This window comes from Strigops habroptila, chromosome 2 (assembly GCF_004027225.2).
Source record: "Strigops habroptila isolate Jane chromosome 2, bStrHab1.2.pri, whole genome shotgun sequence".
NCBI lineage: Eukaryota > Metazoa > Chordata > Aves > Psittaciformes > Psittacidae > Strigops > Strigops habroptila.
The window spans coordinates 62087402-62106111 of NC_044278.2; the positions used below are offsets into that span (position 1 = coordinate 62087402).

General features: G+C 40.1%; 1 protein-coding gene across 2 annotated transcripts in view; it reads left to right on the forward strand.

Moving 5' to 3' along the window:
• RASA3 (RAS p21 protein activator 3) overlaps positions 1 to 18710 on the forward strand; it is a 130716-nt gene that overhangs the window by 25105 nt on the left and 86901 nt on the right. For both annotated transcript variants that reach the window (XM_030473698.1, XM_030473704.1), the window contains exon 2: positions 14421 to 14538. In XM_030473698.1, coding sequence (XP_030329558.1) covers positions 14421 to 14538 — 118 coding nt within the window. The remainder of the gene's footprint in view (positions 1 to 14420; positions 14539 to 18710) is intronic.

Genomic DNA, 18710 nt, shown 5'->3' on the forward strand with positions numbered 1-18710 from the left:
CTCTGAGAAGTGAACTGTAAGTTGACATACGCGCGGGTAAGTTATCACTCTTTGCCTGCTTGATGTGTTCTGTAAACTGCTGAGGACAAGGTTGACCCAGGTTTTGTGTATTTTGGGCTTTTGATGACTAAGCAGTTGCAGCACATAATTGTGGATTTGAAGCTGTGAGTTTAAATTTATGAGGCTGTGTTGTCCTTATCGGTCATTGGGCTGAGGAATAAGCTTGGTTGCAGTGCTGGCTCCGCCTGTGTGTCCTTAAAGCAAACCATTGTCACTCAGGCTTAAGACTGTGAAGTCGGCCCTTGGTTTGGTTTGGAAAGTTTTCAGTGTAAGACTTTAAAGATTAACATCACATTTCTATATATTTTGTATGGCATTGTTTGGGAATGCTGTGCCTTTATAACCTCCATCCTGTCAAATATCTTTCAACCTGCCCTTCCCTTTTTAAAGCTTAATTCTCCCTTCTCATATATGAATGTTTGTGTAGGCTTAAGCATTTCAAGAAGGAGAATGTCTTCTATGTTGGTACAGCTCTCACTGCAGTTAGACTTCAGCTACTGAAAGCAAGTCAGAGCAGGTTTGTGCTTGGTTAGACAGGTTTGTGGAACTGAATGTGCTTTAAAAAATAAAACTTTGTGAATGTATTCTAGAGCAGTTGCCAGTTGTCCCTCTCGCTGACGTTTTTGAATTCTCACACTTCTGCATAGGTAAATGAATTCTGCTTTGTCACTAGTAGTAAATATGCAAACTACTAAACATTTCCAGAATACTTTACAGGCAGTATGTCTTGCTCACCCCCTTTTCTGCAGCTGATATGACTAAATTGTAAACTGAAACTAGAAGAATAAAAGAAAGCTGACATTGATGGAGTTTCATTATATTAATGCTTTGCACAGTTTAGAAAAGGAAAGTAGGTCGCTTTCCATTTTTAATACCCAGCTTTATACTTGGCATAAAAGCCTAACAGCTGGATTACAGATATTTCATGGAAAGTTATACATTTCCCTGTAAATACAGATTTTTAATCAGATGAGCATTTATAGAAATTACAGGGGAATATTGCATTTTTGGCTTAGATGCCTGTTCAAAATCTCAGCTGCTTATACCAGTGACGTATTTTAGGTGCCCACAGCTACACTGACTTCTGAACTCTGTGGTTTTGACCACTGCTTATAAATAAATGACTGTGCTCAGCTTCTTGCTTCTTTTTCTGCACTGTTGTCATAGAATGGTTAGGGTTGGAAAGGACACTAAGATCATGTAATTCCAACCCCCAACCCTTGTTGTGCCTGTGTTATCTATAGTCAGTGCTGAGGAGAGAAGTAGTAAATGTTTTGGGTTCTTTTTTCTCTTCCTGTAGTTACTGAAGCCGGATTATCTAGCATTTGGTTCTCATCACATTGCCTGAACAATGAGTCATTCTTTCTTGGTTAGGTTTGTTCCTCAGGCCAAGATTCATGTGATGTTCCCGCTCTCAGGGTGATCACATTAGTCACTGTTTGAATCTTGTTTAAAAAATAAATTGCACTGCAGGTTGATGCCTTGCTTACCAGTTACATGCTTCCCAACCCCCTCCAATTGCTGTTTTGAGTTGAGTAGCATCATCATATTGAAAAATGTTTTATAGTCATGGTAACTGATGTATTATTGGAGTCCAACTGAAATGAGCGTATTAAATTCAGAACTCTGGGTACTAGCAGGTGAATTTAAAGTAGTTCAGTGTGCTGAAGTACATCTAGCTTAAACTTGGGCTTCGTTCATTGTGCTGCTAAGAACAAAACCTACATTGCAATTGTGGTAGTAGCTTGAACTTTGTGAAGCAGGATTAAAAAACCAGTGGTAATAACAGAAGTTATTAACACGGATGGTCTCTTGCCGTGATACTTGAATCAGACCTGAAGTATTAGTGGCAGAAACTCTCCTTGCAGAATTGTCTCTACCTGGCAGCGTTCAGTGGAGTTGAGATCTGATGGAGGTTTCAAACAACATTTGGACAGTGGCAGAGTTTCCAGTTCCTATTGTGCAATAAGTTATTATGAAAGCTCTCAAAGTTCTTTATCTTGCTATTAGAAGACTTTAGGGGTGATGGTTCATTATAAGAAATAGCAGTCTGAAAGTCTAGCCTTACAGAAAATGTGAGGTGTCTAGATCAGCAGTAGGAGGAGAGGGGGGGAAAGTATGTACTGTGTGGTTGTAAACACTTAACCTGGACACTGATGTTAGCTGTCTAGGCTCCCTGTCTAGTCAATGGACAGCAAGAGGAATTGATTTAAATTACGATCTAGAAAACCAGTTATGTTTGTGCCTCAAAGCATCTTATGCAGGAGTCTGTGTGAACAGTAGGTGCAAATGCAGGCACCTAAATTGTGCAGAATGTTGAATTGTATGAATGTCCCTGGGAGCAACGTCTGCTTTGTGCCTTGAGAGCGAGTCAGGCTTATGACAGGGTGGAGGATTGCAAGTTGCTGGAATAAACGGTTATAAACTATGTCATGGTTCATAGATGAAAGCCTGAGTGGAAGGAAAGATGTATTAATGTCCCACATTAAACCTTGATTCTGGCTTTTTTGAACAGCATTATTTTCCATCTTGAAAGGTAACAGCGTTTTGGTAGGAAAATGCTCACGAAGTAGGCGAAGGTGCAGGCCAGTGGGATAGAAAATGAGATTACCTGTAGAAAGTTCAAATAGTGAGGGTTTTCCTTGTAAAGCTTCTTGTGGTGGTCTTGTTCTGCCTCCAATTTTCAGCCAATCCTGACCGATACCAGGCACTCAAAACTGTTAAAAGTATTAGTTCAGGTTGTTAGTTTTCCTTTCATTCTGTGTGAGACAAATGCATGTAGCGTCTAAAGAGATGTATTAAAAATTCAACTTTGGGTGAACTTTGTGGGTGTGGGTGAGCAGCTCGCAGGGAATGAATGCCCAGCTTCCAAAAATCATTGGCAGTTTTGAAGAACGCTCAGCCTCTGGGTGATCACCTACAATCAAAATTCATTTTTGAGTCTTGCTCCCAAGAATACCAAGTGGGTATTCTATAAGAATAACCACTGAAGAAACAGACCTGTGTTTCTTTGGGGTTTGTCGGCTCCTACTGCATTGGCTTCCTCTGGAAGGCAACAGACCCTGTATTTTGGCAGCTACTTCTTTGATGCAAAGATGATATGTCGGCTTAAAGCTTCAGCTGAAGTGAATCAGCTTCTGTATGGTGAGGTGGGAACCTGATCCTGTGACTTCAGGCCAAGCAAGAACAAGTGAATACTTAGGTATTCCTTCCTACACGTAAACTTCATTTACTTGCAAGATTCTTCCCCTGGCCACCACTGCACAGGAGACTGGGAACTTGGATGGGGGATTTCTTGTTTGCGTTTCACAGTTTGTTTTGCTCAGCACTGAGCAGTCAGTCCCACATACAGCCCTAAATTTGTGGGTAGAACTTGACAGCTCATATTTAAAAATAACCTGCTACACTGTCAGTTTGCAACTGGGAAACTTTCAAAGACTTAAGTTTAAGACTGTTCATATACATGTATATTAGACTTGCATGGACTTTAACACTGTGAAGAATGGACACTGTTGGGAAAGCGGAAACATTATGATTACTATTACACCAACTCATAAACAAAGTTTTATAATAATTTTCAATTTGTATGAAACTGAAAGAAACAATTTTAACATTTTAATTTCTGTTTTTTTCCCCTCACTCCAGAATGAAGTGGCCTATTTGGATCCAAAATTTTCTTCGCTTCTTCAGTACTTGTTTACTTTCCCTGTGACATACACTAACTAACTGTTCCTTTGTTATTCTGCTGTCAACAGGTCTGAATATATTTCAGATGTTCTTAAAACTTCTCTTGCTACACATTGTTTCTGGCCATCAGTGTGTTCCTCTAACATCATCACCTCCTCTTTATCCTTGTGAAGAAGTCTTTGGTTGCCTTTGGTCTAAGCAAAAGTACCTTGAGAGGATGGAAACATAGCTTGTCCAATATAGCTCAGCTTGCTAGTCGAGGGGTCTGACTGCTATTGGCTCTGTTAAAGGACCACTTTAACAATAGAGGGTGTTGAACAAGCACTAATCAGGAGGAGGGAATGAATATGTTTAAACTGATTGTATAAATAAATAAATAAAGTCTATATAATAATAAGAATGCTAAATTGGAATCTGAAAATACTGAGGAGTTAGCTGAATGTTTTATGTATTGTTCTTATAAGGTGGAATAGCACATATGTTGTTTCTAGAGAGAGCTTTTAGCTGCTTTTGTTTTATGAAGAAAAGGTACTTTGATAAAGTCATACCAAAATATACCCTTTTTTTCTTGGAGTATACTTAATATTTGAGTGGGAAAAACACTTCTGTATTTTCTTTGAAAAAATTAAGAAACTGAGCAGATAGAATTACATAGAAATGCCAGTACTTTGGCGATAAATCATTACCTGAATTGATGTCAGTATACTTTACATTCATGCCATCTGGGTAGAAGGCTTTGTGGCATGCCTCTCTGCTGAGCCCCATTAGACCTGTGGGTCTGTGGAACTGTGCTGGTGGGCTCTCGGAGTGACCGAGTGGGGGTGACAGCTCAGCGAGTCAGAGCATTCAGAAGCATGTGGGGAGCAAACACAGCAAACAGTGGTAGCTGGCACTGTCCTTTCCTCCCGGTATGTAGGTCAGTTTGTCTTCAACTGTATTTTCTAATTGAAAATTTTATTTCAGCATTGAGTCAGGAATCCTATGCTGATATGTTAAAAGAAATCAAATAATTCTTTAGTAAACCCACTGACATGGGCAAATTGAATATTCAGGATCTTAAATGTTCAGGACCCTGGTCCAGTTCTGTCCATGTGTGGATGTTCTGAAACTAGCTGTTTGTGAGGAAAGTGGTGCAGTAGTTAAGGTACTCTGGGCTTCAGAGTAGAGGCATGTTGTCCTCTTTCTTTCCTCAAAGAAATCAGTGGGTCTGTAGATCAGTTGCAGTGTGTCCTTTCCCATCTGTGGAGTTCTAATTGCACAGCACTGCAAACTGGCAAGTAAGCACTTTGTTAATCAAGCTCAAATACTTCTAAGCATCTTAAATGTCATGAGGAGAGATGCTGTTGGTTTTGATTAATGAGACTGCAGCTAGCAACAAAAAATTAGCAGCATCCATGTAAAATCTTGTTCATTGTCAGCATGCATCCATGCAATACAGGCTACTCAACAGGGAGAAGTCTTTCTTGGAGATAATCTAAAATATTTTAAAAGTCCACCAGCATGGAAAAGTCACCTGTGGGTCATACAAGGCAACAATCTTAGGAATGACCAAGTGGGATTTCTTTTTGTTTCACTCTGCTGGAAAAAGTGCTATGTAGATGAAGATCCAGTAACTAAAGCAGAACAAATATTGTGGATGATTTCAGTAGTGTCCTAATCTGAGCGTTCTGTTCTGTACAGAGGCATGTTTGCAACATAGCGTTTGTCAGCCACCCAAGAAACTTAATGATTTTCCTTGAATTGTTTTCATTCCAAAACTATCTATAAAAGTACATGGTCTGAGAGCTGGTTATAATCACCTTTTTCTTAAAAGAAAGAATTTTCTATGACATTGTTCCTTAGTGTATACGATGCTCTTTATGTATGAAGGAACACAGGAGGAATATGTGGACTAATAAAATATCAAGACTTTGTCAAGTTTGAAGTAGCTGTAGTCTTGCCAGCTACTGGGTTTAAGGGAAGCTGCTAAGCACTTACTGCAAGTTTGGAGGAGAATGTTTTTAAGTTTGGATCTTTATATGGAAGAATGGATTTGATCATCTTGTAGGAAAGCACCTATTTTCACTGGTTTTGAAGAAAGGTTAAAGCAGAGCAAGTTGGGCAGATTTCGAAACCTTTTTCTCTCCCTTATGATGATTAATTTCATAATAGGAAGGGTGTTCTGCATATGGAGGAAGACACTCTTGCTCAGTTAATTCCTAAATCTTAGGTGGTTTCAAGATTGCCTTGAACTGCTGCATTCTGAGTCACCCTGTTTCTCAATAGCTGGGGTTGAGTTTGGTTTTGAACACTGTGGGGCCACAAGGCCAGCATGAACTTGATCTAAACTTGATCCTGTGAACTCTGGTTGGTGAAGATATTTCTAAATAAGCAATTCTAAAGCAAGAGCAATAGTGGACAGCAGAATCATTAGAGGAAACAGTTATTGTTTCTCAACATTGCCGGTAAAGCTTCATCTCTTCAGCAATCACTCCTTTTGTTACCGGCTTTTAATCTAAGCAAAACACAGCCTTTGGCAGATTTGTATTTTTCATGTTATTGAAAAGTTCTTTGTGTCTCTCTTGTTGTGGTAAGTGGTAAATGCTATGGAAGAGAGAGGGCGTCATGTCTTTTTCATTACTGGTGGGTTGGGTTTTTTTTCCTACAGCTATAGCTTTTTGATATACACTAAAAAAAAAATTGGATGTACGTAGGTAAAAATCGTCCTTTTTTTTGTTTACCTGGCTTTTATTTTGTGTGTGAATAATATAAATAAAGGCAGGTAAAAACAGAATTATTTTCACACTGGCTTCTTTTTGCTTATGCTGATGTTTTCAAGAGCATTACTTTTGTTCTTTAGCAATAATTAAGCTCCTTACTGTAAAGCAACTACCTTAAATTATCCTAAAATACAAAAACTCTCAAAAGGGAGTGGTTGAATTGTTGGATTTTGGTCATGTTTTGTTTGGTGTTGTAAATCATTTGCTTGTATTTCCTGTCTAATACTGTTCTTCTAAAAATAGCTGGAACTGCTCGCTGTTTGCCCATGGTGGAATAGCCTGTTTAAAGTTACTTCCTCTCAGCTACTCTGCCCCTCGGCAGCCTCAATCCTCTCCCTTATGGCCTCCCACAACAGATGTTCAGTGACTTAAACTTTGCTGAGAGAAGGTCTTTTATAACTTTAGGAAGCTGATTTTTCTTTCCTAAAAACAACAACAACCAAACACAACCAAAAACCAAACCACCACCCCCTGAACCCCCACCTCAAACAACAACTAGAAGGTGGCAAAAAACCTCCACAAGCCACCAATCTAAGCAGAGGTCACAATTCAGAGGTACAGAACAGCCTGTAGCCAGTCCCTCCGTTACTGAAACTGGTAGGGAAAACTGCAAGGACCTCTATCAAACATGAGGTGTGCCTTGATGCAAAGTATCATCTTCAGAGTACAAGCTGGATTGAAAAATAGTAAATGAGAAGCTGAGTCTAACATTGTATCAGCACAGCTAAAGAGACAATTTGGTTAATTCACCAGTTTTTCTGCAGAAATACAAGAAGGTCACATCCGAGAAACTTGGAATGCTAACCCCAGAGTGCCGCAGGAAAGCTGAATTTGAATGAAAACTCCTTGACAACACCTTTTTCCTGGCAGTATCCTACTTGAAAATGATCTCTTCAAAGTATCCTTTTACACAAAATATCTTCAGTCTTGTTAAAAAGCAGCTGGACTGTACATTTTTTTTTTTTTATTTTGTGGGATAAAGTTACCATCCTAAGGGAATCTTCAGAGAAACCTGATTCCTGCTGTTAGACCATGATCTTGGCAAGCAGCATGCAACCAGTTACATTAATGACTTGTGGAGAATTATGCTTCTCCTCTCGTACAAACTAAAATCTTAATTTTGCAAGCAGCTCTCATGGAACTTGCTGGAGAGACCTCTTTCCTCTCAGCCCTGGGATTTGATTAACAGCCAGTGTGCTGGGAGCACTTAAGTACTTGAGATCATGACAATATCTTTTGAGCCTCCTCAGTGTTCGTTGCCTCTTAAAAGAAATGTAAGGCTGTCAGCCTGCAGCTTCTCATTGCTCTCCAGTGAAAACATCCTCAGCTGCTTCTGTTAGGCCCAGAACAATAAAGGCAAGATACTTGGACAGTTTATTGGACCTTCAGGGCTGCAAAAGGAGAACTGAGGTGTCTGAGCACGCACATATATGAAAGAAGGAATTTGGCTACTAGCCATTCTGAGTGATAGGTCCTAGGCTGTGCACCATGTGGGCTATAGCTGATTAGGTTTAGCTATTGTTACAGCTAGATAGAAGGGCCTGTCACTTGCTGTCTCAAACCAGATTTGAGATCACAGGAAGATCTATATAAAGGTTTCTGACTGGTGTGGAATAAATTTAATCGTGTGAGGGGAAAGGGAGGTAGTGTGGTAGTATGGCACCATGTGCACTAGTAAAGTGGATTGTTCAGAAGGGACTTCAAGAGATGCCAAATGTTCCTGTCACTAGGCAGTAAAACTCCACTAGAAGAACTAGGTCTAAGTAGGTATAAGTAGTTTTTGGCACAGAGGTATCAGCTGGTGGTGGTCTTCAGTTTAGTGCCAAAGGATTTGGGGTTGATGCTGCTTATTGCCCCTAAGACAAGGGTGTCCATACGATGCTCATGTCTAAAAAGTTGTAGTTAACGTAATGTGCTTTGTTTCCCTGCTAGTTACTTGCTGGGGCGGTGCTAGCTGTGGTATCAAGTTGCTCTGGGGTTGTTGCTGGGGCCCAGGTGGTCAGTATTGTTTTGTTGAGGAAGTGCTTTCCCTGAGTCTTCCAATGTGATGATGATTTCACGTGGAAAGAGGCTGGCAGGCGAGGGCTTAGATTAAGAACAGGTCATCTAAAAATCTCATTTTCCAGATCAGCAAAATCTGTTCACAGATGGCTATTTTTGACCTGGTTTAGAAATCTAATGCAGTCTGTCTCTCCATGAGAGCACAGTGTGCGTGTGTGTATGCACACATAAATACCTATGGTTAAAGCAAAGAGAGATTGTTGCACAAATAGTGTTTCTAGTCCCGACTGTTTTAAGAGATCTCTCTTTTTTTTTTTCCTTTTTTTAATGCATCAATTTTCTGTATTTAGATATTTACAGATTTCATGTGTTTTTCTTATTTTCGGGTGGTGTGACGTATATACACAGGTGGAGGAGAGAGAATGTTTTTGACACTTGGCATATATTGCCTAAAAAGTGTTTGTTGTTTTTAGGTTACTACAAAAGTACCCGAGAATACTATGCTACTTACATAACCCCATGGTTTCACACTGGGTGCACTGGTTCTTGGAACCTTCCATTTTTATGGCTTTTTTGTATTTGGAAAGGCACAAATTAATTGAAGCTTTCTTCTTCTGAGAGGTACACACAGTGCATCTACAGATAGGAATTATATACAAATGTAACCATATATCTGTATATTCTGTTTTCAAACATTATGTTCATTTCACATAATTGCCACACTGGCCATGTAGTAACAAAACTGTTTTCTGATGTGCATGGAGGTTTCTTAACGATGACCATTTTAATATTAAAAGGGATCATTTTCTCCTTATATCCCCCTTGAGGTATTGCAGTCATACCCCTCCCTTAACCCCACCTCACCCCCAGAAAGCACACCTTGCAAGAAAATGAACTGCTTTCTCAAACATTCAACATAAATGCAGCTGTTTCAGTTCAGTTTAAATTCATGCATAGACACAAAAGTTATTTCTGCATGTTTTAATCCACATTGAGTGGTATTATATTTCTGTTGATTCTAAACTTGCTGGCATCTTGATATTTTACATATATGCTGGGGTTTGTGTATGAGGAGCTTTTTAAGCATAAATTGTGATAGAGAATGCGAGCTCTGTACAAACATTTTTCTTTCTCTGTTTTTGTTTGACCTATGGATGTTGAAAGAATAATGTTCTTTCAGAAGAAAGAAAACTTGAAAGGAGTGCTTGAGAGAATTTTTTTCTTCCTTTTTTTCCTGATTCCAGCATCTCTAATTGGTATTGAGAACTTAAGGGAGAACAGCAGCTTTTCATTCTTGACATACATTGCTACTCTGTTCTTGTTCTTGATGTGCTTGCCTACAAGCTTCTTTGGAGAGTGTTTTCCTGAATATGGTAGAAACAGCGTGGATTGTTGTTGGTTTGGATATGTTGCCCTTTTCAGATTTTAGGTATTTTGTTTCTGTACTCAAGTCCTTCTCAGCACACTCCCTGGAGTCAAATGCTGTGACACTGAGAGCTTGGCTGCTTTTATTCGGTTTATTTTTTAGAGGTACGTTTTTGTTTGCTTGTTTGTATTCTGAAATAGTTTGGGAAGTGATTCTCCCATGCCATCTTGATAAAATCAAATATGCTGCTACTAGAAGACAGCAAGCTGAATTTGTCGACACATTACAAAGTCTTCCTTCGTGCACTCAGATCAGCGGGTGTGTGGTGGTGTCCCAATACCTGGAAGCACAGGAGCAGCAGATCTTTTTCCAAAAGGTAGAAATAATGCCTGGCTGTTGTGCATTCTCTGCTTTCCAGAAAGCTGCATCTGGAGAAGCCTGTCAAAAGAAAGGGGATGCTATGCCAAGTATCTCAATTCAGTTAAAAGCACTAGATGCTTCAAAAAACTAAAGTGGCAAAACCTTAAGGAAATGTATACATGTACATGTTTGTTTATGCTTAAAAACATCTTCAAAGTTTTTCTTGTTTTCACCACTTATGTTCCCAAGCATCTAAGCAGTGCTCTTCTCTGCCATGTATGCAGGTGAGCCCTTTTTTCTTGCTTCCCTTTTATTGCCAATATCTTAGCAAGGCAGGAATGTATAACATTGGAAGGAACAAGGAAGGTGAAGATAGTTTTAAGTTTTTCTATCCTCTTTATCCAGCCTGTTGCATTCGCTGTGGCTAGCTCAGGCTATCTGTTCTCTAGCTCAGGCTATCTGTTCTGCTCAGTAGTCCATTTTTAAACTGTAGTAACCTAGTATTTGTGGGGAGAAGATAGCAAGCCAGCGAGGTGTTCCGAGTTGCATGGTCTATGTTTTAAGACTTGTCCAAAATAGCTAATGATAACTTTTCAATAGCTGAAATCAGGTTTTCTAGGTTTAAGTACTCGCTACTAACTTGAGTGATTTAACACCATTAAATTAGGACCCATGTATATTGGAAGTGCAGGGATAGAGAGAAAAGCTATTGCTAACTAGAACTGATTATTCTGCCACTATGCCTCCAAATGGAAGCCTTTTGCACCAAATCAGAGTGCTTGTGTATTTTAAATTGTCAAGGTCTTAGACATCTTAGGAAACATTCTGTTTCTTCTTAGTGGTGAAGTGGAACACTGAAGGTGTTTTGCAGACCTTTTGTCTGCAAACCCTTCCCAAATTCTCTAGCATGCAGGTACTTCACAAATATGAAGGGGATGGGGGTGGGAAGTGCAAAGCTGCCTCTTGAAAATACGACTGATGAAGATGCCTCTTCTATACAGATAAGTGAAATGATAAAATCTTACTCAAATTAACTGATCTCATAGCTCTGATTCTTGAGAATATGGAAATGGTGCATGACTGTATCAAGTATTCTGGGCTTTGTTTTTTCGTTTCAGTAGTAGCAGAACCCAAAAAATCCTGAGCAAATTGTTCAGCTCCATTGTAGATGGCAAACCGGTGCCACAGAGGGAACGTTTTTGTCTTGGAGGAATCTAAAGAGCAACTGAAGCTCTAACAGAGCGCATTTGTTGACATAAAATGTCTGGCTAGAGAGCAGAGTCTTTAGCTATGCTTGAAAGCTTGACAAATTTTTCTTAACCACTCAGTGCCGGAGGAATCTAAACAGCCATTGGCTGCTGCCAGCGTTGGGAAGAAAACCGATTTCTTTTATTTTTCATAAGCTCCTACTCAAGTCAGTAACATGATTAATATGTTGGGTTGGTCAATTAATCCCTTGTTCTAGTCTCAGTGGTTTTTTCAGGGCCTTTTTCCAGTTCGAAGAAAGAAATTACTGTAAAATGCCTTCTCCCTCTATCTTCCCTGTGTGCCCCACTTTCCAGTATTGTGATGGTGGTGAGCTTTAATTTGCTGTACAGGCTGCAGGCGGTCATTTTGTAGCAATCCTAAATGGTGTCTTCCTCTGCATTGCATTGAAGTTTTAATATTGTGGGCTTTCCTACTGTAAATCTTACTAACAAAGAGAAGAACTGAGTTTTCGAAATACAGTTTTTACGGAGTGCTCCGACATGACTAAGTATCAGCTTTAAGCGCTTAAGTGAATATTGTGCACATCAGAAAACTGGAAATCAAGATCACAGAATCCAGAATTGGTTTCATGTGTGTGTGTTCGTGTTGAAGTGGAAATGGAAGAGTGCAGAAAAAGGGAAACTGCGTAAATTTTTGGTTTAATTTTGAGCTTGAAAAGTTCTGTCCCGTTCTCTTGGAAGAGCTGTGAGAATGATGTGCCAGCCCCAGAGGAAGACTTCCTTATCGTTCTGCTATTGAAACTCTTCCTGTTGACATGCACGCTCTCTGTCTCTGGGGACCTTTACTCGGTTATCCAAAAAAGAGGCTGGCTTCACATGACTTTAATGTGAAAATAGAGAAGAGAAATTTGGGTGCTCGGGACTTGGGTCGAGGATACAAACTTGGCGACCTCAGTCTATGTGAGGCCAGTGCATTTGACTTGCAACTTGCTTGAACTCAGAGTAACAAGAGTAAAAGTAAGGTTTACTATGGCAGAATAGACCTCGATGCAGCCCGAGCAAGCCATCAGTAATCCTCAGTATATATTTGGTTGTTGCAGTTAAACTATTGCTAACGCTACAGCTTAGTTTAAAGCCACATTGGGCATGCCAACAGATGTTCCAGTCACACCTCCCAGTTACAGCAGAGACAGCTTCTTTTTTATACACAATGTCTCACAGCTCTGAAGGAAGTGGGAAGAATGCTATCGAGTTGCATCAGCTGAGCTGAGAGCAAACTTTATTTAGAAGAGCTCTAAAGTGAGACATTACTGTCTGAAATCATGTTTTCACGTCCTTTTTCAATGCCACCTTATATGTTCTGTGATTTGCTTTAGAAAACATACACATGTATGATCACCCATATATATATATACAGGCCATTTTTGAAGAAGTGTGGACGTGTGGTGTTTCCAAGGGCATGTCATGTGTCAGTTAGCAAAAGTGTGCACACTGTGTGCCAGAAAGAGATCACAGCCAGGAAGCCGTGCAGTCCTGTGTCACTTTATGTTTTTCCTTTAAAGCTGAGGATGCAGATTGGCTTAATCTTTCCTTGCTGTAGTTCTTCAGTATTTACATGCACATGCATCAGAGTTCTGTTGAACTAACCTGCAGAAAGGAAAAAGTATGTCTTTGCTGAAAACAGGGTTGAAAGAAGCAAGATGATTCTGTTAATAGTATGGAGCTATTTGGGAGCTGGAGACTGGGAAAGCATGTCTAGTAAAATGCAGTTAAGCTGAGCTGCAGACATCTGATAAAAAGTTATATTTGTTACTGTCATTTAGAGTTCTCTTCTCCACTGGCAAACAAACCTGTGTTCCCTTCGTCTGTGCATTTTTAGTTTTAGTGTTATTCCTTGTATTTTTACAGGAGAGAATGATCTAGTTCCTGTGGTATGTGCTAATAATCTCTGGGTACTGGAAGACTGGAGATAAATAAGAGCACGTGCGTTGTAGACTTACACTTAGTCATTCTTTGAGAGTTCTAAGTTTTGTCTTTAGAATTAAATCACTCATCCACGCAGTACTTATGTGCTTTAACAAAGCCATGAGGAGCATTACCCAGTTTCCTGTCTGAGAGTTTTGATTTTATCAGTCTGCCAAGGAAATTTAGTGCTCAGCTTTGGTTATTAATGGATATGTAGAGGGAAAAGCTGTGGGTTTATTCTTGTTTCATGCTCGTGCTCTTGTGTTTTGTAGTCTCTTGGTTACCCTTAGTTCCTCAATCCTGTCTTTTTCTCTTTTTCTTTTTTCCTGTAAATCTAGGATACATCCATGTTTCTCGCAGTTTTGAAACAAATGTTTATTATGAAGAATATTCATGATTTGCATGGTACCTTAGTGCAGGGACCTTAGGCAGCTTCCCAAATGCTAGTTGCCTCATCAGAGTGCTTTTGAAGTCCAGTGTGTGATGTAAGGCTGTTGGCTGTAACTAAAGTGACTGTTTTCCATCTCCACATCCATGGAGAGTGGCGGAGCTGGGTTCAGTTCTCACTTGCTGTGTTCTGGTGATGCCTTTAGCATAAAATCAGTGGGCTGTATTGGAAAGCTTTATTATCACCATGTTGTATTGTGTTCCTGGTATCTTACGGGATGTTATATTGTGTTGCTGGTATCTTTTGGGAGGACTGATCAAAACATAAACACAAATTTGGAAGGAAGCAGTGTGCACTCAAATACATGTGAATATATCCAACACAATGAACTGCTGAGTTGTTGCTGGCTACTGCTGAGCTCTAAACGTGGCGACGGTCAGGAGCTGCTGCCTTGGAAAGAGAGTGCTGCTGCGAAGTTTAAGAGAGGCTTCACTTTTGGGAGGAAAAAGACAATGCAATACTTCACTTTAGCCGTGTTGCTGACACTGCATTAGTTGACAGATGACTAATTTATGGATGACATTTTAATATGTAATCCTTCTGGTTTTTTTCTTTCTTGTCTTTAGGTGAAGCCAAAAATCTTCCTACATATCCGGGGCCAAACAAGATGAGGGATTGCTACTGTACAGTAAACCTGGACCAGGAGGAGGTTTTCAGGACCAAAATAGTGGAGAAGTCATTATGGTAACAAATACGTGTATACATGTTCTGTTAACTCTTATTCTCTGCTGACTATGTTTGTTTAATGTTCCAAAGATACTTTTTTGAGGGGAGGAGGGAGGATGAGTATGATCCTTTTTCCAGTTTTAAGGACACCAGTGGTAGAACTGTTCATGTCATAATTCCTATCTATATATATGGGAAAGAGTCTTCACCAAGGCAAGCCATAGTAACTATTTTCCTAAGAATGTACAGCCAGTCTCCTTTCTTTCTGCAACATTTGTTTTGAACTTCCCTAAGCTTTTCAGATCTCAATTTAGAAGGGAGCACTGAACTCCGTTTTGTGTCTATGCTTAGTGTTTTGCATTGGTTTAGCTACCCGAAAGGGTGAAGTTAGGGTTTTCCCCTCCTCCCCCCATCATGAGGCTGCAACTGAAAGGAGAGGCTGGAACATGAGATGCTTGTCTTATTATCTTGGAAACTTCCTGTGAGATTGTAGAAGCCAAATGTAGAATGAACGAGAAGCACGAAGCAAAAGTTAAAACGCTTTGTCCTGGAAATCCCCAAATATCAGAAAAATAAAGGGAACAAGGCTGGGCATACATGTATGCGCTGGCAAGCCAGGCTTTTTTTAGAATTGAGGGGAACGTAGCAGCAAGGAACAGTCAAGTTTCTAACTTTTATCTTAAGATATGAAGTAGGGAAAGACAGTTGAGTAATACAGTTAGGAATTTGCTATTTGTCTTGTTATTGCAAGTAATTTACTTTGGGAAGTAGCTCTAGACCTCACCCCCAACCCCTCAGAAGTACCTAATGCATTTAAGAATGTGAGTCTGAGTAGCTTGAAGTGAGGTTTATTCCCTTAAGTCACTTTAATTGTTCTCTCACCTCATTTTTTGTTGTCTACATTTTCCTTTCTCATCTTCTATTCTGATACAGTATGCTGGTGTACTGGGGTCCATAATAGAGACTTCTGTTTCTTGAGGCAGTTAAATTGACTAAACATATAGTGGTTTTGAATGGTGATGCTAATGCTTTCCTGTTTGTAGTGTACTGTATATTTTCCAATAACTGACATGCAGTGTCCCTAAACAAGTTGTCCCTGAACCAGTTGTTTCCCTATAGGTGACTTTGTAACTCATTTCAATTCATTCCTGGGTCAAACATCTGTAGCCCTTCTGCTCACAACTAGAAGTTGCACAGTGTGGGTTGTTTCTGGATGATCATTAGTGCCTTGCAGGGAAATGGAAGCTGGAGAGTGGGGATGTATGAGAATAGTTGAAGTAATTTCCTTGTACTAATCTAGGTATTTTTCTATGGAGAAAATAAACTCTTAGTAGTAGGAATAAGCAACAAGTCTAATTCCTTCACTCAGAAAAATTCCACCTGTCTTTAGATACCATTATAAAGCAGAAGGGGTACACTGAGGCTGTGCAGAACTGGAAGGTTTCTGGTTTCCTGCAGAACTAAGTTCTTTTTGTGAAATTGAGGTGAATTCTGAAGAGAGCAACACAATGATCAGAGGTCTGGAAAACATAACCACTGAGGAAAGGTTACAATCTGGGAATTATTTAGCCTAGAGGGATGGAAGTAGTTATAACTATGTAAATATACAAAACCCCCCCCCCCAGCCAAACCCCAAAAAAGCCAGACACCACCACCACCACCCCCTTCCCTCCCCCCAAAAAAAACCAAACTTCAGAGGGAGAGAATTACTCTGTATGTCCAGTACAGATATTGCAAGTAATAATAAACTTAAATTGCAGTGGGGAAGGAAGTTTAGGTTGAAGTTTATTGTGAAGAAGATTTTTGTTCTTAAAGAACCTCCAGTGGCAGTTTGCCTTCTCCCTCTGTAATCTTCTATTTGCAAAGTACTATTTTTGAAAAACTTGCTTCTTCACAGCCCCTGAATATCCACTTACAGACAATGATATCAAATGAGTTTTGCATTTATCTGTATAGGTGTTTCTTCTGCCCTTGTTTTTCTGTTGCATAGAAGAAAAGCAGACAAAAATCCCAAATACATGAATGGTAAAACTGGGATGTCTTCCCAATCTGTGACTAAGAATTGCTCTTATTTAGTGAGGCACACGCACACAGCTACTTAATCTTTTATGACTGTGTTTACATCTATTCAAACAAGTGCATAGACTTCCAGAGGAAGATGTTTTTCAAATGATTTCAGACTGTAACACGGTCGCCTGTTGTTTTTTGTAAGACTGAGATGAACACACAGCTGAGGAGCCAGCAATGCTGTTACATTCTTTAATGCTTGTTTGTAGATTGATTCAACCCATTGACTGAATTATTGGGCAGGCGATGTTTATGTGCCCTGAGGCCCATGTAATGTGTATGCAGCAGAGAAACAGCTGCTTTCATGTATGGTGCTTCTTTGCCAGGCACTTCCCAGTGTAATAGCAAAGCACATGTTGGGTCCCTTTTTCTGGGGTATCACTGCTGCATTATGCGACGTTAGATGGGAGGAGAGATGTGAAGCTGGGCCAACACATGAGTAAAATAATCGAATCCTGCCTGAACATCTGTGTGGCTGGCACTGAAGTGGGTGACACAGCCTTTGACTAGAGTTTGAAGGGGAGAGCACTGGCTCTGCTCTGATGTTCAAGCCTATTTTCTATTTCTGATCACTTCACGGCCGACACAGGGCTGGTTTGCTCTAAAGTACGTTTTAAGAATTGCCTGTAATTTCACTTGTACTGGTAACTCCCCATCTTCCAGTAAGCTCAAAAAATGACTATCATGTAGTTATGAAAAATAAAATGTTTTGTGTGAATGTCTGAATTGAAAGGTGTTTCATGTGCGGCCCTAGCACTGCTGACTCTGAAGTGATGTCTTCTCATTCAGATTTTCCTGGAGAAGCCCATCTTTTCCAACATATCTGCATAAATGACTTCTTCATCTGCATGAAAAGGTTTACAATTAAAGTCACACTGAAAACAGTCTTGTGTACTTGGGAATTCAAGGAGTGCTTGCTTGTGCCTTCCCCTCCACCCCTTCTTTTTATTCAGTTGAGCTTCATTAAGCTTCTACTAAGCACTGCAGAAATGTATACTTTTCCAGGCAAGCCCTCTCCTGATGTAAAGTTTAAACAGAACTGATAAATGAGAAAAATGAAGCAGTTATCTCTCCTTCCCAGAGGAACTTGGATGAATGTGCAATTCTGACTTGCTTGGGATATCTGCGGCAGAGCCTTCAGACTCTGACTTGTGATCTGCTGTGTTTTTTACTGGGACAGTGTAAGAAGTTGCCTCCCTGGGCTCTGTCCTAAACTTCTGCAACAGATTTTTATTTTATTAGGCTGTGGCTGAGGCACGAGAAGACAGCTGAGAACAGTAACCTCTTAAATCAACAAAGCATGAATCATTCAGAACTCGTAAGAACTGAACCAGCACATCTTATTGCACAGTCCGGTGCCCTTACCAGTGCTCTGAAGAGAATCTCTGTGAGCCTGATGCCCTGTATCTAAGTTTGCATCTCAAAAACTGAGAGCAGCCAGTATGGCGAACCTTAACTTCTCTGTTCAGCGGTCAGGTGGGACTCACAAATTACAATCAGGAAGTTAAATAATTCCTGCCATCCAACCTCCATTGGCTTCTGCTAAACCGAATGGTGGCACTGCTGCCGTGTGCTGGAAGGTTTTGAGGGCTGCTGTGAGGATAACTTGGTAGTGTCTGATTGAAACAAGTCAAGGGTTACAACATGGGCAGGCCTTTCTATGAAACCGCAGAGCAGAGTGAAAGTATTGTTTATGTGGGGCAGTTGGAGTCATCCGACCTCTCTGGGGATCTTTGGACATGCACAAGGAACGCGTGGGTTGGTCAGAGCAAGCTCTCCAGGTTCCCAGGAAGAGAATCTTGAACTCCTCAAGCAGCACTGTTTTCATAAACTCCTTGGCACAAGCTTTTAGTAAATTCTGAGAAGGTCACATGCAAGTCATAAGATATGAGGGAGAGGTCAGTTAGAGCCAGGATTTAACACGCTCCTCTGTTTTGTATTTGTTCTTCAATATTTATATTACCATCATCTGCAAAGGCACTGGATAGAATTGGATCCGTTCCATCTAACCTAGCAGAGATGTACATGAAGGGACTCATTTATTTTACGTCCTAAGGAACGTGTGAGAATTTACTGTTCTTTTAAATGCAGAGATGTGTAACTTTTCTTGAATTCCTAGCTGC